At 40.4% G+C, this 23,797-nt stretch overlaps 1 protein-coding gene across 1 annotated transcript; it reads left to right on the top strand.

Annotated features, from left to right (window-relative positions):
* Nucleotides 1-14,061: 14,061 nt before the first annotated feature.
* Nucleotides 14,062-23,588, top strand: LOC117823841 (pro-opiomelanocortin-like). The gene is made up of 3 exons (XM_034699087.1): nt 14,062-14,479; nt 17,912-18,038; nt 22,774-23,588. Exons 2-3 carry the CDS (start codon nt 17,919-17,921, stop codon nt 23,359-23,361), a joined length of 708 nt encoding a protein of 235 aa, XP_034554978.1. The 5' UTR covers nt 14,062-14,479; nt 17,912-17,918; the 3' UTR covers nt 23,362-23,588.
* Nucleotides 23,589-23,797: the final 209 nt, after the last annotated feature.

Raw genomic sequence — 23,797 nt, 5'->3', positions numbered from 1 at the left:
CTCAAAGCTGGGGTTGGTAATCAGATTTAGATACACTTTTTGTTATACTGGTTAAAATGATCTTTATGTCCCGATGGCAATCAATACATTATGTGTTTTTAAAAAAGAGCAAAAAAAAGCTGCTATCTACAGCCGGAGTAAACCTGGGAAAACACCAACCAATCACGTTTTTTGGGAGCCAAAATTTTAAACCAGTCAAATCCTGTCCTGCCGTTCTGCCCGCCTCCTGCATGTACATTTCCCTGGCGTGCACTCCCCGTCCCCTGCCTTTTCTACCCCTGACCCTATTTACTGCCCCTCTTACTCGACCTCGGGCCTGTCCCCTCTGACCCGATGAAGTGCTTTGCTTGGGACTGTAGTCCGGATCCGAGTCTTAAAAGCTCTGAACCACGGGGGCTCTGACAAGCAAAATACTTAATGACATTTAGTAAGTCCTACAGAAATGTATATGTACTGCATCGTCCGGACGCTACAGTACATATACATATCTGACTTCCAACCCTAGCTTTAAGTGTGTCTTTTTCAGTTGGAGAATTTATTTATTTATTTATTTATTTTTAAGTTATATTTTTGGCCTTTTTGCCTTTATTTTATAGGACAGCTGAAGAGAGACAGGAAATGCGGGGGGCAGAGAGTGGGGGAAGACAGGCAGGAAATGGTCGACCGGCCGGGAATCATACCGGCGACCCCTGCGACGAGGACTGTAGCCTCTGTATGTGGGGCGCTTAGACCGCTAGGCCACCAGCGCCCCAAGTTGGAGAATTTTTAAACTCATTGCATAATTCTGAGGTGTTGGTGTCCAGAACAGGTGATAATGAGTCAACCAACTGTATTCAAATTAAAAGTGCTATTGCAATAATTTTAAAAGGCTATCATGTGAATGTCTGTCCATGGAAGTGATGTTGATAGCGTTTCAATGTACTAAGACCCTGGGACATAAGGGATTTGAGGGAATTTATTGGATCCCAAATAAATGTTTGTTTCATAAAAATCTTAGTGTTAACCGTCCTGTTATGCTTGTTTCTCTGGAACAGCAATAATGTTCCTGGGTCAATTTGACCCGGGGCATGTTTAATTATCCAGAAGTGTCAGAACTCAAAAAAATCCCAATAAACATTTTTTAATCTCATTAATAACTCCATTACTAACCATTTAAATCAATATTTAGTGCAATGGTGTTCTTTAATCTTCACAGATCATGGTTCAATGAGGATGGAACCTCTGAATGCCTCCAGCCTTTCATCCACTGTGACATTAGGCCCTGGGTTATAGAGTAGTGGAAGTTGCTCTACCCACTTGTCCCTCACTGTTCTAATGACTGACAGCTTGTCTCTATTTGATCTCAGCTCCTGCAGTCAAATGTCGAAGTGTCCTTGGGCAAGACACTGAACCCCAAACTGCTCCCCCAGTTGTTCAGCAGTGTATGAATGTCTAGAATAAGATTAGCTAATACTGATGGTACCTTACTATAGCAGCCTCTACCATCATTGGGTGAGCGAGTAATGTAAAAGAGCTTTGAGTGGTCAGAAGCCTGGAAAAGAGATATATGAGTACAAGTCCATTTACCATTTACTATCTATTATGACCTGCTCAAAAGCTGACTTGATGTCTGTTACACGAGTCACTGCTATCCTAGTGGCTCTGTCTTTATAATGTTTTCTGTAGACAGTTTTGCCTGACGTATATTTGGGGATGAAGATCGCTGTATATCCCCATTATTGATGTGAATGTCTGCTTGGAGGAATATGAATATCTGTATCCTCATTTTGGTTCAAGATCAGAATCATCAGACTCAGAATTGACCACAAGATGGTCTTCATCTTCAGACACACCCTCCTCTCTTTCACTGTCATGATCAGGAGTGCCAGAGTTATCACCTGTTTACTTCTGCTGCTCATTTTGTAAAGCTCTCACAGAGAATGTATCATTTGTAGATGCAGAGTATAATGTTGACAGGAATCCAATGCAGAGAATCTGAATGTTTTTCCCCTCCCCTGCTGTAGTGATGAAAAGTTCGGCTCCCTCCAAGGCTGTAAACCTAGGGGAAACACTGACTAGGGTAAGGGTTAGGGTTATGAGGGTTAAGGTTTGGGTTATGATGAGGGTAAGGGTTATGATTAGGGTTAGGGTTAGGGGTTGGGTGGGTTGCTGGTGTCCCCGTCACCCTCCATCCCTCTGCTGTCCCCTCCGCTGGGGGGGGCAGGGGGGATTGGACCTGCCCCCTCCGCCCTCCCCCCGCTCCGGTGTGCTGGTTGGCTGGCTGTGGTCCGGGTCCTGCCCGGTTGCCTGGCTGTCTGCTCCTGGTGCTGGGCCCCCTTGGCCCTGGTGGCTCCTTTGGCTCTGTCTTTGGGGGCTGTGGGGGCGGTGTTGTGGAGGTGTTCCTTGGGGGGGCTGTGGGGCCTCTACCCCATCGCCCCCCTTTCCTCCTGCTGGGTGACCTGGGGGTCGCCCTGGATGCCCCGGCGGCACCTGTTTGCTTCCAGTCTGGGTCCTTGGCTTGTCCCCTGGCCTGGATCTCCCGCGGCGTGTTGGGTCCTTCGGCCTGACTGCTCTCGCGGCCCGGGTGTCAGGGTGGACCACTCGGCTGATCTGTCCCAAGGGGTATCATCTGCACCAGTGGTGGTCTTGTTACACAAATAGAACACAGCACGGCGACCCTCTGCAACCCAAGCTTCAGTAATGATTGTGGACACTAAGGGTTGCTTAATCATTAGTATCACCGCACAGAGTTTTTGGAGTCATTAGGATTAGGATTAGGGTTGGGGTTAGGGTTAGGGTTAGGATTAGGGTTAGGATTAGGGTTAAGGTTTGGGTTATGAGTAGGGTTAGGGTTAGGATTAGGGTTAGGGTAAGGTTAGTGGTTATGAATAGGGTTTAGGGTTAGTGTTAGAGTTAGGATTAGGGTAAGGGTTAGAGTTAGGATTAGGGTAAGGGTTAGATTTAGGGTTAGGATTACTGTTTGGGTTAGGGTTAGGATTAGGGTTAGGGTAAGGGTTAGGGTTAGTATAAGGATTAGGGTTAAGATTAGGGTTAGGATTACGGTTAGGATTAGGGTTAAGATTAGGGTTAGGATTAGGGTTAGGATTAGGGTTAGGGTTAGGGTTAGAGTAAGTGTTAGGATCAGGATTAGGGTTAGGATTAGTGTTAGTGTTAGAGTTAGGGTTAGGATTAGGGTTAGGGTTAAGATTAGGGTTAGTGTTAGGATTAGGGTTAGGATTAGGATTAGGGTTAGGGTTAGAGTAAGGGTTAGGATTGGGATTAAGGTTAGTATTAGGTTTAGGATTAGGCTTAGGTTTAGGATTAAGGTTAGGGTTACTGTTAGGGTTAGGATTAGGGTTAGGGTTAGGGTTAGGGTTAGGATTAGGATAAGGATTAGGATTAGGGTTAGGATTAGGGTTAGGGTTAGGGTTAGGGTTACGATTAGGGTTAGGGTTAGGGTTAGGGTTAGAAGCTGAACCAAACTAATGCAAACAGATCCAGAACCAAACTCAAGCAAACAGAACCAGAACCAAATTCAAGTAAACAGAACCAGAACCAAACTCAAGCAAAACTAACCAGAACCCAACCAGAACCCAACCAGACCCAAATCAGAACCAGAACCAGAACCAAACTTGTGAGGGTTATGATTGGGTTTATGATTAGGGTTAGGGTTATGCTCTATTTGTTTTTCTTACTATCATCAACACTCAGGAACCACTAACAGGTGAACTGTCTGTAGACATGGGCTTCTCTGTTTCTAAGGTGTTGATTTGACAAGCATCTATTTTCCTGGTCCCCTGACTGACCAGTACTGCTCCATCTATGTTATGAATGGCTTGAGCATCAACATTTGTTACTAGCTGGAATATTGCAGTAACAGGTCCAGGAGGAGATCAACACACACCAAACAAACACTGGGTGCCCTGAAATAGATTCTGAGTGTTTTTTTCCCCCTGTATAATCACATGCTTCAGGTTACGCTCCCTTCTTCTTTGGAACAGCTCTACAAAAATGTTAAATGAGTTACGTAGAATGCAGGCTGATTGTGGGGAACTCTAATGAGCTAACATTAACTCATGATCGATCACCTCGCTGTCTCTCTGCTGCATGCACAATAAAGCAAAAGGTGCCTTTCTACAGCTGGAACTAGGAAACTTTTTAGGAACTCAAATTCTGATAGCAGGAACCAGGGTCTCAATTTGGTTCTTGGGTAACTGATCTACCCCTTAAAAAGTACCTGCTTAGGGGATAGTACTTTCTGAAGGTACAGGAACTTTGGGAGACAGGGTCTCATTGACATTAAAAACAGGTCCTGATTTTGCGTATTAAAAACTAGTAGCAGTGTGCTCAGACACAGACACAGACACAGACACACACACACACATGGGGGGGGGGGGGGGGGGGGGGCAAATAACTTGACTTGATCCACTGGCTCCCCATACAGCATTGAATCCACTTCAAGATCCTGCTCATCACCTACAAAGCCCTCAATGACCTAGCCCCCTCATACCTGACCGACCTCTTCAAACGTCACTCCCCCCATCTCGCCGCCTCAGATCATCAGATGCCAATCTTCTGACCCCTATCACCTAGTCCAAGCACCGCACCTTGGGGGACAGAGCCTTGCCATCGCTGCCCCGACTTTCTGGAACTCTCTCCCTCCACACATCCGCAACTCTAACTCACTTCAATCATTCAAAAACCACCTCAAGACCTACCTGTTCAAAAAAGCATACAACACATGACCTCTACCCCCGCCCCACCTCTCACTCACCCATGCTAAAATAGTGCATAATGTCATATTTTGACACCATTAGTGAGTGTGTAAACATGTGAATGATGAATGCCGTCTCAGTATCTTGTTTTATCTCTAACATTTCCTGCTCGGAGCAGCACACAAGCAAGACGGAAATGTCAATTTTCTGCATTCACAGTCTCCAAAGCCCTGCAGATTAATGAGATGATGATACTTGTTTGCATGGCAGTTGGTTAAATGGCAGAGGTTTTATTAAGCAGTGATTCACACCCTGCACAGCTTTGTCTGGGGGCTGCAGTATTATTATTATCAAGCAGTAGAAGTGGGCAAAATGAACAGGGGGTTGGTTGAATTTCACTTTAAAGTGTCAAAGGAATGCATCATCATCTAAATTAGTTTATGATCTTTATTTATCCATTAAAGAGGAGGCTGAGAAGGCATTTTCTCTCTCTTTTTTTAACAGAAAGAACAAACACCTCCAGCAGAGAAGAGGCCATGTGGAGGTTAAGTGGGTTAAGAGAGGTTTAGGCACCTAACACTGAGGACTGAAACAGAATTATCCCCACTTCAGATCATCCAAGTTTACGTGTTAAATCCTATTTCTCCTTTTTCTGCAACCGTTTTAAACCTGAGACCGTATCCTTAAAATCATTACATCTACTACGCGCATGCTCCTTTTATGGTGACTGCTGTTCTTGAGGTAACCAAAGCCCAAAGATCAAACTCGGAGCAAAACTGTAGATTGGTGGTTCAATTTGGCTGGGTTCTTCTTTTGATCTGCAGTATTTACTTGAATTTCTTTTTTCTAAATGCATGGCTACAGGGCATCTTTTCCCCCTTTTTGTTTCAGAATTTATACTCTGTGTAATTCTAACTTTGATTTCAGCACAAATATATCCTTTTTTATATAAAATCCTGGCCTCCAGACAAACAAATGAACCCTATCAATGTCTCTTGGCTCAACATATCTGTTCTGCAAACTAAAAATGTACTTTTTATACTTTTATTACTTGTTTATAAATAGAATAAAAAAAATCTGAAGAATGGATGATATTCAGATAATGTTTTTTTTTTTTATGACTTAAATTTTATTGGTTTTAAAATGTTCAACAGCACATATCCACAATATACAGGACCAAATAGTGCCAGGCCGAAGAGTGAAAAAAAAAATAAATAACGATAAAATATGTGCGTTTGATCGGCATGAAAAATAACAAAAAAACAAACAGACAAATAGACAAAACAATAAACAGAGAAGAGAAAATACCACATAGACAATACATTTAAAAAAACATTATTTTTTTATAATGCACAAATAATGAGAATAACAAAATTGAGCTGTCATTGGCTAATCAGCAGCGGCGTCATCCAATAGCTCAGTGGCACGCCCTTATCGTCAGCCTATCAACTTTCTGCTGTCTTTTTAAATGTATCTCTCTCTCCTGCTAGTTCCTTCTTGCATTGATGGTGCGCACCCCTCCACCTCCCCATCTCCACCTGGTCTCTGCAAGTCTTCAATTCCTAGGATCATCAACCATCACCACCAGAGTCTGGACTCTAGGGGGATTTCTTCAGCTGCCAAATTCACACATCCTACGCTCACAAAATTATCCCGATAGAGTCCTTACGCCAAAGATTTATGTCAAGTTTCATCATTCATTCAGTTGTAATAAATAACATTTAATATTCAAATTGTGTCTCTCCTGATTGAAATAGATATTTAATCAATGTCCCCATCCAACAGTGTCCACACTGCTTCCTTTCACCGTGCCATCGCCACACCTCCTGCATTCAGTTCAGAGTCCCAACAACCACAACGCAATGAAAATGTCTCTATATGTTTACAAATACAAACAACATCATACAGGACATCTCTGCAGCATTAGCTAACATAAAGGCTTTGAGTTCATGACTGAATGACATGACTGGAATTCTTGATATTATTACAGGAAGGGCGCAGAAGCAGGACCATTGAAAACTGTCTGTGTGGTGGGTCATAGAAGGTTTTATTCACTACTTCTTGTGCAACATAAGGTTGCATAAAAACAAAGGGTTGAGTAGGAAGTCTCCCTAAACCATGAAGATAAATACCCTCAAGGTGGATTTTGTGATAAACCCTCTACATGTGATGAGTTATATAATTATATGAGGAATCAACATTTACCAGGAGTTTTATTCTTGTTGATTACATGTTATTCTCAATCAATGTTTGCCTTAATTTCCTTTCACTTGATGAAAACTCTTCTTAACTGTCCATGAATGTCTATGACTTTTGTTAAGGGAAAAGAATTCAGCCTCCTTGAGTCTTTCTTCCGGACAATACATTTCTCCCTCCTTGCATAACAGGAGGAATGTTGTAAACAAACTGTTTCTTTGTATTTTACCAAAACCAATAAGCAGAGCTATTTGTTATGTCTGCTGCCTGGCCCGCACTTCCAAATACAAGTTTAATAGTCAAAGGAATGTGGATTATCTCATTGAATTCATGATTTTCAGATAAATTTGGTATCCAAACATGATTTGGGTTGACAGAGATACATATGTATTCATCTTGTTGTTGGATTTGAACAGAAAAAAGGTCAAAAATGAAAGAAAATTTAAAAGAAAGTCTGTCTCTGAACAATATTCTCAACATTCTGTCTTTCTATGACTATAATTAAATCCTGGTTTAATCAAAAACTTTGTCATTTAACAGTATGTACAAAATAATGCAAGCCATTTGGAGTAACAGGTATTGTCTTTATTACCCGGCTGTATTCATGAATTAACTAAGGACAGCTGAAGATACTCAGGAAATGTAGGGGGGAGAGAGTGGGGGGAGACATACAACAAACAGCCGAAGCAAGGCGTCAAGGAACAAGGAATACAGCCTCCACACATGGCGGGCGTTTAAAGCACTAGGCCAATGGTGCCCAAGTATTTGATTCTTATTTGTTGAACCCACATGAAAATGGTGTTTTATTTCTCCATAGCACATTTTTGCCAGACAAACTGATCCCACAAGTCAAATCAAATCAATCCAGCACATTTTCCCCTCTGCCTGTTGACACTGTGGCCAAAACGTAATTTCTGTTCACATTCTGTATCGATTAACTACTCAGAAGATTCAGGAATAGAGGAAGTGAACGGCCCAAAAACAGCAAGGGAAGTGAAAACACATGAGGAGCTGAATTAAAGAGACGCCGACCAAATTGAAGAAGACAAACACAGAGATCACAAAATACGGTATGGACTTTGGCAGAGTTAGAGGACTGGTTGAGGGAAAATAAAATGTCAACAGAAATTAAAAGTCACAGAGAAGAAGAGTTTAATCAGATGCTGAAGTCATTTTATGCGTCAGTTCAAAATGCCCACCAAAAGTGCCGAAAGATGTTTTGACTGAAAATGAGTTTAATGTCAGTTCAACCCACAAGATGATGCCATCGCCAAGGAAGCACTATCAGCTGTGGAATCTGAGAGACCATCTTTGTAGCTGTACAAATACATCTGTTTAAGATAAAATAAAACATCTTTAAGTCAACTTTGTTCATTTCTTTGGTAAATAGTCCGGTAGTAAGCGGGATAATGTATAGTGACTGGGTCATTTAAGTGAAATGAAACATATGAAGAGACTTAACACTTGCAGAGGAAGAAGTAGAGTAGGATTTGGTTTTAAGACTACCAAGAACTTTTTCTCTTTCTTTATAAATCCCAAATCTCTAGGTGATGTCAAAGTTAGGGCTACAACCAGGCATAAAATTAACTTTTATCTTCATCTGCCATTGGCTAGTAACCTCCAAAAATGTACCCACCAAAAAATATTTTTCACCAGCCAAATAAAAAAATCCTGCCTTATTTGATTTAAAATGATGACCATACGTCTTTTATTGTGAAAATCGAACTTTAGCATCACATAAAGAATACAGTTATGTACAGATAAAATTAGATAATTGCTATTTTATTAGGTTATACTTAATTTCAAGGTGACTGCTGCATCATCATGTATTAGAAATATTCAAAAGTGCAACCTTTTACATTGACTGAGTGAGCCAAATGTCTGTCTCACAGCTTTAACAGGAACGTTCCGTTTCCGGGAATGTGTCACCACATCTTCGCCGTGCTTCTTCAATCAAGCGGAATGAATAGATCTCCAGTAGCTGACGTCACGCCGTTCCCGATGTACCAAATCACAACACAAGTACAGCGTGCTGCGAGGGTCAAAACAGCCTGACAATCGGCAGAAATGGGCAAAAGTATGAAAACAAAACCTCACATGCAATACAAACTATTCCGTCAGCCACCGGCGGGATTGTGTTTTTGTTTTACAAGCCAAACAAATTTTTTACCCACCATTGGCACTTGGCGGGTGTTCATTTTACACCCTGGCTACACCACAGCAGAAGAAATGAAAAAAGATGTGAAACAGAGACAAATAAAGATTAATAAATAAGTAAATGAGGGTGATACAAACAGAAACATATTCTTAGTAACAGATAAATAGAAAGATAGATGAAAAGTCCAAAGATTGATCCGTAAGGCAACTGGACTGGTAGAAATTCTTGAAGACATTTCAACCATAGACTGTATAAATAATGGACGTAGTATCCGTGACGTCACCTATCTGCTCCTGAGCTCTGTTTTGAAGCCAATCGGCGGCGGCAGCCATAATGGAAATGTAGAACTCAACCAGGCAGAGTGTGACGTTAAGAGGCTGAGTTTGAGCCTCCTAGCCAACAGCTATGTGTTCCCGTCTGGGAGTCAATCAAGTCATGTCCTTATTTGGGGAAAAACTTGTAATCTTAATATCTTCTGAACCGATAGAGAAATAAGCTACGTAGAGCCAAGCTGTTTTTTGAACCAGGCTGTAAACTTGTTTATTAATGCTGCAAAGATCGTCTTTTTTTGAATTGGTGTCTATGTGGTTTCCAGTGTTTCTGCAGCCAGCCTCAAGTGGACTCCCAATGAATTGCAGTTTATAACACTTCCGCATGGGCTTCATAGTTTGAGACCGGAGGTTGCCGCTTGGTTTCACCTCTTCTCCAAAAGGCTTCTTCAGTACTGACCAGACTGGGGAAGAGCTAGAAAATATAAGCCTCTCACAGTCGTGGGTGACTTAGTAGTTACAAAAGGGTCCTAAGTAGGGTCATTAGTCTAGTTCCGGGCAGTTGTTCTCCTATCACCTGACAGTTGTTCAGAACCTCCTGACAGTCGTTATAGTGATGGGTCAGCTGTGAGTCATCAGAGTCACATGCTGTCTTGTCTTACTTGTTTTGACAGGGAATTCAAAACAGCATTGTATGTAGGAGACAAATGGTGTCTTAGTCCACTGCCTCTGTTATGAGAAGGGTGTTCAAGCTTCACGTGGATGGCTTCCTTGACCCCTCTTTCATACCAACACTCTTCTCTGTTTACAAACTGAACCTTGCTGTCCTCAAAGGAGTGTCCCTTCTTCCTTGAGGTGCAGATGTCTGGCTGAGTCCTGGCCTGAGGAGCTGGCTCTTCTTTGTTGGGCCATGCGTCTGTGGAGAGGTTGTTTTGTTTCACCAATGTACAGTTCCCTGCAATCTTCGTTACACTGTATGGCATAAGCTACATTACTCCTTTTGTGCTGAGGTGTTTTGTCCTAAGGATGAACCAGTTTCTGTCTCAGTGTGTTGGAGGGCTTCAAATGAACTGGGATGTTGTTTTTGTTGAAGATCCTCACCTCTTCTTTTGTAACTAACTGGACTCACTGACGACTGTCAGAGGTTTATATTTTCTAGCTCTTTCCCAGTCTGGTCAGAACTGAAGAAGCCTTTCGAAGGAGAGGTGAAACATCTTCAATAATTTCTACCAGTCCAGTTGCCTTATGGATCAAGCTTTGGATTACCATGACCTGGATGACTGAGAACCTTCACAGACATAGATGACAAGTCTTTAAAAAGGCTATGAAAGGGAGTTTCAAGGAGCAAGGTAGGTTGTTCCAAAGTCAATGGGCCCTGATGTCAAAGGCAAGGTCACAGGTATAAGCGCCCCATCAGAGGACCAAAGGATCCATGATGACTGATGAGGGGTCTGTATTCTACAATGTAAATATGGGCAAGACCAAAACAAGCTTTATATGTGGCTACAATCTAGACATCAATTCTAAACTGGACAGAGACATATATTTAAGATCTGCTGGAAAAGCTCAGAGCAGCTAGCCTCAGACTTCAAGCTATAGTTTGAAATCTGGACATCAAATTCGAACAGACCCAGGCTTTCAATTTTAGGCAAGGGATGCAACTGCTGATCTGGTCTAACTCAGAGGGAGATCTTCAACATGTGTTGCAGTTTTTTAAAACACTGAAACTTAAAACCTTCTGCTGAGCTGAATCCATTTTTACTGTTTTATTCTGCTCACGCACACTCCCTTCAACAGGTTTCATTCGACAGATCTTGTGTCTGCCCTTTGTTGAAAAAAGAGAAAGACCTGCTGGATTGTGCTTCCTACAAACCAATATCATCATTAGATACAGATGTAAACCTGCTTGCCAGAGTCCTGGCCCACAGGTTGGAGGATATCCTCCTTTTCTTTGCCAAACTGGGTTTAAAAAAGTCATTCGTTTTACAATATCCAGCGATTACTCAACATTTAGCATCCCTTTAAGCTGAGTGAGTTAGAATGGTTTGTGGCTGAAAAGGCATTCAATAAAATACTACATAGGACACTCAGAAAATATAGTTCTGGACTGTTTTTTTCTTGGGTTTAACTACAGTATACCTGTTCCTAAGCCTCTGTACTGTACTCAAATATTTTGATGTTTACCAGGTGGCTTGGCAGGGTTGCCCTTTGAGCCTGCTCCTATTATTGCTTGTATTAGCAATAAGAAGCAACAAAAGAAAGAATGATAGTCAGGGGGGAAGTTGATTGACTTTAGGTTTAAGATATATAGATAGATCTTTATTTGTCCTTAATAAGGAGATTTGTTGCCACCGTCTGTACAGGAATACATGTATGAACACAATAACCATAAACATCCAGCCTCACAGCAATGGTGCCCCGCATCCCACAAATATACACACCAGACACATATGCACACACTGGGCACATATAAAACACACCGAACACATATGAACACACTGGACACATATATGCACACCGGACACATATAAACACACCGGACACATTACAGTGGCATTCTGTTTAGCAGTGCTATGGCCGATGGGAGGAAGCTTCTGCCAAACCGGGCTCGCCTACAGTAAGGGGATCTGTACCTGCGACCAGAGGGGAGTAGTGTGAAGACCGAGTAGAGGGCTTTAGATGGCTGATTTTGGTGTCTAGTTTGTTGTTATTTAGATATACTATGTTCTGGCTGAATAGTGTTGTTGAAGGGACAAAAAAATGTCCCTGAACAATTAATTTCTTACTGCTGAATCATAGACTGTATAAAATAATGGACATAGTATCCGTGACGTCACCCATCTGTTCCTGAACACTGTTTTGAAGCCAATCGACGGCAGCAGCCATATTGGAAATGCAGAACTCAACTAGGCAGAGTGTGATATAAAGAGGCGGAGTTTGAGCCTCCTAGCCAACAGCTATGGGTTCCCGTCCAGGAGTCAAGTCAGTCATGTCCTTATTTGGACAAAAACTCTTAATCTTAATATCTTCTGAAACGTCGCGTTAGAAAAATATTCACCACCGTACAGTGTGTGCCGATAGAGAGATTAGCTCCATTGACTGAAGCCGTTTTTTGAACCAGGCTATAAACATGTTTATTAATGCTGCAAAGATCGTCTTTTTTTAATTGGTGTCTATGTGGTTTCCGGTGTTTCTGCAGCCAGCCTCAAGCAGATTCTTGATGAATCGCAGTTTGTAACACTTCCGCATGGGCTTCATAGTTTGAGACTGGAGGTTGCCACTTGCACTGGGCCCAGCAGCTCCTGTCTGCTCTCGGCTTCAAACATGCGTCCTGTGTAGCAGCACGCGCACCATCGGATGGAGCAAATGACGGCACACAGCTCCCTGTATAAATTAGGCGGAACAATCATTATTTCCTGACTCTTAAGACCTACCTTCCATGAAAACAAAAGGTTTACCAGTTTACAATGCTAACTCAAACTAACGTCTTTGCCACAGTGTCAACAGACTGAGGTGAGATGTTCCCAACACCTTAACGCAGACTGATTTGTTGTTTGTGCGTTCAGTTTGTCTCTTGCATCTCTTTCTGTGAGAACTCACTGTCACTTCATTACCAAGCTGTATTAAATCCTTGGTGTTTGACCTATCAAAACCAAGGATTTAATACAGCTTGGTAATGAAGTGACATAAAACACACATGTGGCTGCTTCATATCTAAAGGATTTTCTCTGTAACCGGCAACCACAGCACTAAATCTGCAAGACGGATTCTCATACGTCCCCAGGGTTTATTAAAGTGTAACATAAGTTCTTTCTCCTAATGAATAATCTTTCTGATTTATAATAAAAGCATAATAGTGGCTGTTTGAAAGGAGAAAACAAAATTTTCTGTAATTTGCTTAGAAAAAAACATGAATGTACTTTAACAAGATTAATGGAAAAGAGACGTTAAAAAATCACAGCATGACTCACAATTTATGTTTTCAACATTTGTACAAACTGTAAGCTTTTGTGCTTTGTATAAACAAACAAAGAAATGTCTTTGCTTTGCTGTAACATTCTGCTTACCTTACTGGAAGTCTATTCATGATTTTAGTTCAGTTCCAACTCATTATTCAGACACAATGAATGAAGAATGAATGAACTTGATCTGAGGATACTACAAAATGACCCATTTCCAGGCTTCAAAAGAAGCTCAAATTATCACAAACAAGAACGCCTCTTACGGCTGTCCAACATTGTGCCCCTGTGCTGTTCTGCGCAGTCCTTCTTGTGTTTTGCTCTAAGAATAAATCAATGCCCCTGTAGGAAACACAAAACTAAATGTGTGAAAAGAAAGTGATTTTCTTTAATGGTATCCCTTTATAGAGCACTGTGTGTGTGTGTGTGTGTGTGTGTGTGTGTGTGTGTGTGTGTGTGTGTGTGTGTGTGTGTGTGTGAGTGTTTGTGTGCTTCTCCATCCAAGGTGTTTTCATGACGTCTGACCAGTGAGTCAGGTCTTCCTAATGAAGTTTCCACGCAGGGAAACATGCACACCTTGTAAACCCGAACCGCCAAAAAAGCATCCAATCAGTCAAATTGATTTGTGCGCTTTGGTCACTTCTGAAAGGATATCGCTCTCAGCATTAAGATGTCAACAATTTTCTCTGACCTTTGGGGAGATTTAGAGCATGGATTGACAAGAGATCACTAATGAACTGTTATTGAAAGCACAAAAAATCACTGAATAAACACACTAAAAGCTAAACAAGCAGGAAGATCCAGAAAAAAAAGCAAGTTAACAACTAGTTATGTTAATGCTTCACCTGTTGTCCAGTGACGTGAGCTCTGCGCCATAGATTCAAAACTGTGTGGGCGGACACACACACATACACACACATATACACGCAAACACCTCCCCGTCCAGAAAGGAGCTGGAGACCCCTTACCTCAATCACACCCCGAGGCCTTGAAACTCCCAGCTCCAAGCTTCACGTGTCTATAAAAAGAGCATCTCCTCAGCCAAGGAAGCAACAGAGAGACCTTTTTCCTGCAGAGCGTTTTTCACCGAGGAGCAGAGAGAAAGCAGAAGAGGAGGAAGAGACGGATCAGGGTATAGAAGATCTGTGGACAAACGGAGAGAGAACAAGAGGAGAGAAGAGAGGAGGAAAGCATTTAGAGAAGGTAAAAACTAATTTCCTGAAGTTGGGTGTGGATTACTGCATGACATTTGTTTCTGGTTGTTGTTGGATTCTTGTTTTTTTTTTTGTATGTATGTATGATTGAGCTCTTCTGCACTGATCACTGAGATTCTGACATCTACAGCGCTAAATTCCCTTCAAGAGGATTTATTATCATGTTTTCAACTCAAGCTTTTTGAGGAATGTGCATGATTGTCTAAGGTGATATCTGATTCACCATCAGTGTACTGTACATGCTCCTTATCTAACTTACACACCCTGTAGATGTCTCTGCGTACTGTTAACACATAAGATTTCAATCTATTCCGATGGCAGCTCTCAAGCATCTCTAATCAGAGAGCGTCTGTAGAGAGCAGCTGAGTCATACTGAAGGAGGGAGAGTGGAGACAAGTCTCTGCCAGAGTTTCAAAGGCGATGGCCCACCAAGGAGTCACTCGTTAGAATAATGAGTGAGGCAGGGAGAAATAACCAAGATGCAATTTTCCAACAAAGGAGAGAAAATGAACTCTGTTGGAAATTAGATGCGTAGACATGGGAAATGTTTTTAAAAAAGAGGGCAGGGTTCTGATGTCAACATGATGGAAATGTATCATAAAGAAAGGCAGTCACAGTTTTTGAGTATTTTTAGAGTTTATTTGTACTTTTCCTTTTTTATATTTGGAACATAGGGCTTCTAAACTGCCTGAATCCCTTGTGTATTAGTTCTCCTACGACGTGTGCTCAAAAATGTGCACTGATTGCCAGAACATGTACTCACCACTTACCGCCCAGGGTCATTTGACCTCACTGACCCTATGATTATTGGCTGCAAATCAGCGAGTAACGGTTCAATAGTAAATCCATCTTCCGCTAACTGACGTCATAGAGTTACTACCACTGTTATTGGATTGTGTCCTTGATAGGGACCTTTATGTTCCTTTTCCCTTTTTCTAGTCTGGCTCCATCCTTTCCAGCGTGTTACTACACTAAATTGGACATTTTCCAAGTACTCTTTGAAAACTCTGAAAATAGATGGGAGACTTGTGTTGTACTATATGAGAGGATGAATGACGTGACAGCTCCCACAAAGTGAAGCCAAAACTTTAGGATTTACATACTTAAGAATCCTGCTTTCTCCATGTAAACAGATGAGAAATCATCATACAACAATTCTCATACATGTCTGCTGTCATTACAGTAAGTTCTGATCTATGTCTGGTTGTTCATTGCCGTGCTGAGTTGCATGTTAAATGGCTCTATGCTACAGCAACACAACCTCAGGCAGATTACTTAAACACAACTGAAAAGCAGCCAATATGAAGCAAACAAAATCACATTGTTTTAATAAAGACGTTAGTCATAAATCTGCCTTTTTTCCATTCGTCCAAGAGTACCCACAATCTGATCTCGTGCTCGGTGCAACACAAGTCTTTTCTATCTAATGGCTCACAGTGGCTTTTTTGTCTTGTCCTCTCACTTCCAGACAAAATCCCCCTGATAGGACACACACACACACACACACACACACACTCACACGCGTGCGCGCGCACACACACACACACACACACACACACACACTCACAGATCTTTGGTGGACAAATGAAGCCAGTGTAAATCACCACATGGTGTTTCCTCCTACTTTTAAACATCAGCCTCCTCTGGTTTTGCAGGAGTGGTTTCAAAGATGCCTAGTTTGCACCCTCCTGTTATGTTGCGGGTCAAATTTACCCTTTTTATAGTCTACTTTAAGGCAATATATGCCTTCCAAACCAGCTAAAAACAGCATAAACACCTGGGCAGCATGTGACAGAAGAGGTGTCAGGTTAATTTATCAACATCACTTCATAAAAAAATCAAAAAAATCAAAATGTAAAATAAAATTTTAAAAAAATCGATGTCATGTTAAACTATTGTATTTATATTTAGGGCTTTCCAATGTACATTTAAAATAGTTTTAACATTCATTTCAAGGAAAAACGAGTGAGTTATCCCCATTGAACCATGATCTGTGAGAATTAAAGAACACCAATGGACTAAATCTTGATTTAAATAGTTAGTAATAGAGTTAAAAAATTAGATTTAAAAATAATGTGTAATGGGATTTTTTGGGGTTCTGACACTTTTGGTTAATTGAATATGCCCCGGGTCAAATTGACCCAGGAACATTATTGCTGTTCCAGAGAAACAAGCATAACAGGAGGGTTAATTCACCTCTGAGCGATGATGAGGATGACAAAAGTGAGAGCGGCGAGGCTGGTCACACAAAAAGGCAATAACAAACATCAAATAGACTCAATACACCACGATGAGAAGTTTTTTAGGTGGTCATGAACCAGTTTTGATGTCTCTGTATGACCTATAGAAGCACAAGAAACTATCAGAAATACGTCTGATTATTTTTTAATGTTATTTTTAACACCTTTAAACAACATCATCAGGTGTGTAGCAGAACAATGTGAAAAAATTATTGATTTTTCAAATATTTATATGATATATTGGATTGTTAAAGGGGAAGCACTTTTTTATAAGGACTTAAAAAAATGTTTCGAAATGCAACTTTTTTTTTCAATTTCTAACATGCAGTTAAAATGCATTCAACCACAATTAACTACCGAAAATGAAGCAACTAATCAAGATTTTAAAAATGAAGCCCCACTCTTAATCTATACGGCACTACTCTACACATTATTTCTGACGTTATATAGGCCACTGAAATCTGACTCCACTACCTTTGACATAACTGTTGAATATCAAATTAAGTTTATTTACAGAGATGTGAGCACTTTTTAATGGTCACAGGCAGACATGTTGAAAGACTGTTGTGTAACAATTCACCATTCTTTATTAGAATCCATAAATCCTGCCAGACAACCATCAGATAAACTCTAAGTACGAGGCAAGAAAAGCATGAAATCTCACACTTCTTTTCTCAAAAACTTTCAGGGACTCCCTGAACTTTTCACCCCCTCCTAATCACTTCCATACATCCTTCAGTTCATCCCTTATTCCAGCCGTTTTAAGAGAGTCATATTTCCCAGCTTTATTGTTCTGAACCCCTTTTTTTTAAAAGCAGGATGACTGTATCTGATAAAACAGGACCATCTGCAACAATATGTGTAATGACCGGTTGGGGATGTTGATTTCATTACTTGAGCTCACAGTTATTCAGCCATGACACACACACACACAGCTCTAAATCCAACCGTTATCTCAAAGACAGTGTTGAAACACAAGAAGTTATATAAGGAGGGGAGGAAGTATTATGCAAGTGTAATGAGGGACACCTACTGTACTCCTTCACAGTAGTGCCAATTTCCTCCTGTTTGCGTATGATGAAGTGAATCCTTCAGCCTGTGGGGACATTTGTTTCATTACAGGCTTTCACTGTGTTTTGGAGTTCTGTTCAGCTCACTTGTGTCTTTGTCATCCTCACCAGGCTGAAGATGGTGTGTGTGTGTTGGTTCTTCTTGGTGCTGATGGCGTGCGTGTGCGTCCCCGGGTTTGGCTCGTTGTGCTTGGACAGCTCCATCTGCAACAACCTGAGCAACAAGGGGAACATAATGGTGAGTTCATATGTCTTTTCCATTGTCTCTGTCTCTCCTTTTCTTATTGCTCGCAAGGCAATCAGCAACTTTATTGCAAAGAGATTCAATAACTGGAAAGAGACTGGAAGAAAAACGAATGAAAGGAAAACAGGCCTTTCTTCCTTTTCAATCAGTTTTTACAGATTCACTTTTTTTAAATCAAGTTTTCGATCTCATAAAACATTTTTCTGACTGTTTTCTGGATTGTCTTTGTTCAGCCCTTCTTCCACGACTGAGAAGTCCTTACAGATGTCGCAGAAATTAAAATTTGAATATTAATGACAACAGAAAATACAGAAGGCTCCTGAACACCTGCTAAACTAACCTTGAGATGGGATTGTTTACTGAAAACAAACATCTTACGTAACTTTTAGACCTCTATATTTGAAGTATATTCATATATCTGCAAAAAACAAAACATCCTGGACCTTTATAGTATTGTTTTTGTGACTGCAAATAGCCATGGTATTACTTTCTACCATCCTAATGTAATTGCATTCACATCACTGATAGCAGGGAGATTAATCTTTGTTAAAAGGAAGGCTGCAGGCCCCCGCTCCTTTATACAGTGGATTGAGGAAGTTATGATGTGTCTTCAAATAGAGAAGTTTAGATTTATGTTTAAGGTGTAACCGGACAGCTAATAAATCTAAATGTTACTTATTTAGTTTTATTATTATTATCTTGTATGATTTGTTTAAAGTCGTCACTTATTTAAGATAAGGTAAGATAAGATATACTTTATTTGATCTCCCATTGGGGGAAATTCTCTTGTTACAGCAGCTCACAACACGGGACAGGGGAATAAAACAATGTACTTACATAGTTTGAAATATAATAAGAATAATAAAAGTAATGAGAAAATAAAATAGAATAAAATTAAAATAAAATATGGCAAATATTACAGATATAAACACGCTATGTACACTTTTATCTGATGAATAGATAGTAAGTTACTGCACAGATAAAATTGCACCAGGTTATTAAAAAACATACACACTATGAGAAATCAGAGCGATTCAGATGTGAGATTGACAGAATAGTTTGTCGGTGTGAATCATAAACAGTGACATTTAGGACCAGTTGTTGTCAATACTTCTGTATTGTTGTAAAAGCAAATGTATTATTAGAGTGTTCAAAAATAAGATAATTAATTTCTTAAAACATGTCAGAACAATTTCAATTTTAAATGTCAATATATGGCAAGTAAATGGTTGAATCCTTGACCAAAAAGCAGGGGAAAAAAACATTATTTAAAGGAGAAAGACCCAATTTTCTCAATTTTGTGCCAATCAAACCATGATGATGTTGTGCTTTGTCATTATTTACAGTTTTAAATATAGTATATCCGTTCTTTGGATATTCAGCCTGAAGAACTAGCACTCTTTAGCTATAAATAATGGACTCTGAGATATTCTAATTTGAATTTATTTAATTGTTCTTTTAATTTCGTGGGTAGCTATTCATAAAGAACAGAATAAGTCTGATACTCTGATAATGACAGTGATCAATATGTGTCATAGTTAATGCTGTGTTCATATTGTAACCCTCTGTAAGCTTCTCAGTAGTAGAAGAAAGCTTATCACAGCTCAGGGGGTACAACGTGGTGAGCTCAAATTACTCTACAGCTAAGCAATGACGTCTTTCAAGTGTTTGATATTAAACTCAGAGATGTTGTCATTCATACCACATGGACAAATAGCATTTTAACCAATAAAAATACACTTTGTGGTGTGTTTTGGTGGACAAATCAACCCACCACAGCAGGATAGCATACAGCAGCAGACAGGCAGCAGACAGGCAGCGGTGTACGGGGCGCGCCCCTCAAGTCTGCAGGGGCTCCAGCAGAGGGCGCTAATGTGCGCAAAACACAAAACAGAAGTAGCAATAGTCCTCTTCGCAGAGGTCGTAGATTTGATTCCAGCCTCGACCATTTACTGCATGTCCTCCCCCTCTCTCTTCTACCTACATTTCCTGTCTCTCTTCAGCTGTCCTGTCAATTAAAGGCAAAAATGTAAAAAAATATAACTTAAAAAATATGGAAAGGAAAGCTCAGAGCCGGTCCTAACCGACATAGTGCCCGAGACAAGATTTTAACTGGTGCCCCTTGTATTATAACCAATTCCAACAATCACATCACATATACACTGAAAGGCAACTGACATCCAGCTTTATGTTTTACAGGTTTCCTTTGTTTTAAAATAAGAATAACCTCTAAAAGAACATTAATACAATGGTAATAACACTGATATTTAGCAGGAACATGATTATACAACTTCAAAATGTATGTTGTAACAGTAGTAGAATTTATTCAGTCATTATATAACACAATAATTTTCACAGTGCAGACACTTTCAACAAAGCAACAGTCTTAAGTGATGTCTGAAAAGGCAGAAGGAAAATGTTTATTTACGCCTAGCCTACATTTTCTATCTAATCAAGCTAAGAGCTTCCAAAGTGTAATGAAAACAACAACAACAAAACAATAACAATTAAATCCTGAACACTTAAAGACTTCAAATACTGATTTGTATACCATTATTTTTAAAAACAAAAGTGAATCACAAGCTTTTAAATGTTTACTGGCATCATTCCACAATTTAATCCAAAATTAAATTAGATAAAACAATATTGTTTTTCCTATTATCTTCAAATTTTCTTCCTCACTCATTTAGCGGCGCCCCCTATGGATGGCCGGCGCCCCTAGCATTTGCCTGTACTGCCTATGCCATAGGCCGGCCCTGGGAAAGCTACATAGAAAGAATACATTACCACTCAGTGTAAATACCACTAATAATAATAATAATGAGGGCAATTAGTGGTAAATAATAAAAAATATTACAAAAAGATGGTAAGTGATGTAAAGAGAAATTATCAACATTAATACATCAGAATTGTGTTCTAATTGAGAACACAATTAGATCTATGTATATTTTGTTTTCCAGAGTAGGTATGAGCGCCAACAACCTCCTACTACTGTAGAATGTTAAAGGTCTTTAATGTCTCGTGGAAAAGTGACTGGCATCCCTGTGAAAGTCAAAAGTACTAAATAGGAATACGTTTTTCAAACCTCCCATTTCAACCCACCCCTTTGTAAAACATAGTGTGGGCTGTTTTCGAAACTGCCCACTATACTAGCAGTACGTACTGATTTGGCCAAAATTCAGTATGTAGTATGCGTACTGATTCGGGAAAAGTCTGCCTCACGTAGTTTCCCACAATGCACAGCGCTCATTCCGCTTTCTCCTTTCTCTTCTTTTTTTGAGATGGGGAAACTCAGTTTTTGCTGTGAAAATTATTAAATTCCATATAAACCACTTCCTAACTTTTTAAAACATTAGCGAATGCTGAAGAAGCAGTTTTGCTCTCAGCTTGGCCATTGTTTACTTCCGCTTTCTGAAACCGGAAATTCAGTGACGTCTGGCCAAACTTACTGTATGTAGTATGTAGTATGTAGCAGGCAAGCGGTAACCTCCGGTCTAAAAATATGAGTCCAATGCAGAAGTGTTAAAAACTGCAGTTCATCGAGGATCCGCTTGAGGCTGGCTCTGAAAGTACCAGAAACCACATAAACACCAATTCAAAAAAGACGATCTTTACAGCAGAAATAAACATGTTTACAGCCTGGTACAAAAGACGACTGTAGTCTGGATGGTTCATTTCTCGATCGGCTCACACTGTAGGGGGGGTGAATTTTTTTCTAACGCTGCAATTTCGAAGATATTGTGATTACAAGTTTTCCAATGAGAGGCACAGCTGACTGCGAGAACACTGTAGCTGTTGGCTAGGAGGCTCAAACTCCGCCTCTTTACGTCACACTGGCTCGTCAGCAGCAATATGGCTGCCGCCGACGATTGGCCTCAAAACAGCGCTTCAGAAACAGATGGGTGATGTCGCAGATCCTACCTCCATATTTAATACAGTCTATGGTAGCAGGCTGTTTCAAAAACAGCAATAGATTTACACAGTGACTGGCTATTACCATAAGTGCAGCCAAAGGCTTTCCTTGCGTGAGTCAAGAAGTTCTTACTCATTTGGTGATATATCATCTGATGATCAGAGACTTAGTTGTGAGGCATGGTCAGCTTCAAAATATTTGCCAAAAAAATTAAAAACTAGAGTCAATTGCTCATTTATGTATCATGGTCATTCTTCTTGCTGCAAATGTCTAATTAATACCAGGTTACTTTAACCCTCCTGTTATGTTGCGGGTCAAATTGACCCTTTTTAAAGTCTATTTTACGTAATATATGTCTTCCAAACCAGCTAAATGCAGCACAAAAATCTGGGCAGCATGTGACAGAAGAGGAGTGGTGTTAATTTATCTACATCACTTAAAAAAATAAAATAAAATAAAATAAAATAAACAAAAATGTTTGTCATGTAAAACTATTGTATTTATATTTAGGACTTTCCAATGAACATTTAAAAAGTTTTAAAATGAATTTTAATGAAAAACGAGTGAGTTATCCTCATTGGACCATGATCTGTGAGAATTAAAGAACACTAATGGACCAAATCTTGATTTAAATGGTTATTAATGGAGTTAAAAATTTGATTAAAAAAAATGTGTATTGGGATTTTTGGGGGTTCTGACACTTTTGGATAAATGAATATGCCCCGGGTCAAATTGACGCAGGAACATTATTGCTGTTCCAGAGAAACGAACGTAACAGGAGGGTTAAATGTTTGCTTTATGTTTGTTTTCCTACAGGACTGTATTCACCTCTGCATGTCTGTGATCCAGACTGAATTCCCAGAGCTGGATGCGTCAGGCCTGAAGAGCAACGATGATGAAGACCTTTTACTGAGCATTGTTCTGTCCAAAATGGTCTCTGAAGACAAGATCTCAGAGTCAGAATTGAAAGCCCACAGAGACCAGCGGCGCTCCTATTCGATGGAGCATTTCCGCTGGGGCAAACCCACCGGCCGTAAACGTCGACCTGTAAAGGTGTTTGCCTCTTCCCTGGAAGGAGGAGGCTCTTTCGAGAATAATTTCCCCTTTCAGGCTCGCAGGCAGCTGAGCATAAATGAAGAGGAAGCAATGGGAGGCCCAAATGGGGAAAGTCATCAAAACAAGGTATTGCTAAATGCAAGGGTTGTCCAGAAACCACAGACTCAGTTGAGCGCCCAGCACAGAAAAGATGGAACCTATCGGATGAGTCACTTTAGATGGGGCAGCCCACCTGTCTCTAAACGTAACAGCCTTTTGATGAAGACTTTGGAGAAGAAACCTCAGGCGCAGCTGGTCAAGCTCTTGAGGAACATTTTGGATAAGGATGTACAGAGGATAATGGAATAAACGGAGGATGAGGAAGAGGAGAGGGAGGGCCGCCGCGTTGTGTAAAAAGTCTAATAGCTGTTGCATGTTAGTTCCCACAGGTTTTACTTTTAACTGACAGAAACTTGTCATTACCATAAGCATGTAGCTTAATGTTTTCTTAGCAAAAGGTTTGTCTCAATGGAACATGAACTGAACATAAGAAACAAGACCGTTTTGCTGAATAAAAACCACACTGCACCCACTGACTGCTTTGTCTTCTTTGACTGACTTGACAGATTTATTGTGGGAAAATTAATTAGTGATCAAAGTCACAAGGGAGCTAATTTCCTCTGACAACACACTGAGGGTGGGAAGCTCAAGGGCTAAATACAACCTATCTGACAATCATGTTTCAATGAGCATGTGAAACATTTCTGGAGGATCTTTGAGCCACATTTCAAAGTGGCAACATATT

This window comes from Notolabrus celidotus, chromosome 13, assembly GCF_009762535.1.
Source record: "Notolabrus celidotus isolate fNotCel1 chromosome 13, fNotCel1.pri, whole genome shotgun sequence".
Classification (NCBI taxonomy): domain Eukaryota; kingdom Metazoa; phylum Chordata; class Actinopteri; order Labriformes; family Labridae; genus Notolabrus; species Notolabrus celidotus.
The sequence above is the reverse complement of the archived record's forward strand: the minus strand, read 5'-3'. Positions and strand labels throughout refer to the sequence as shown.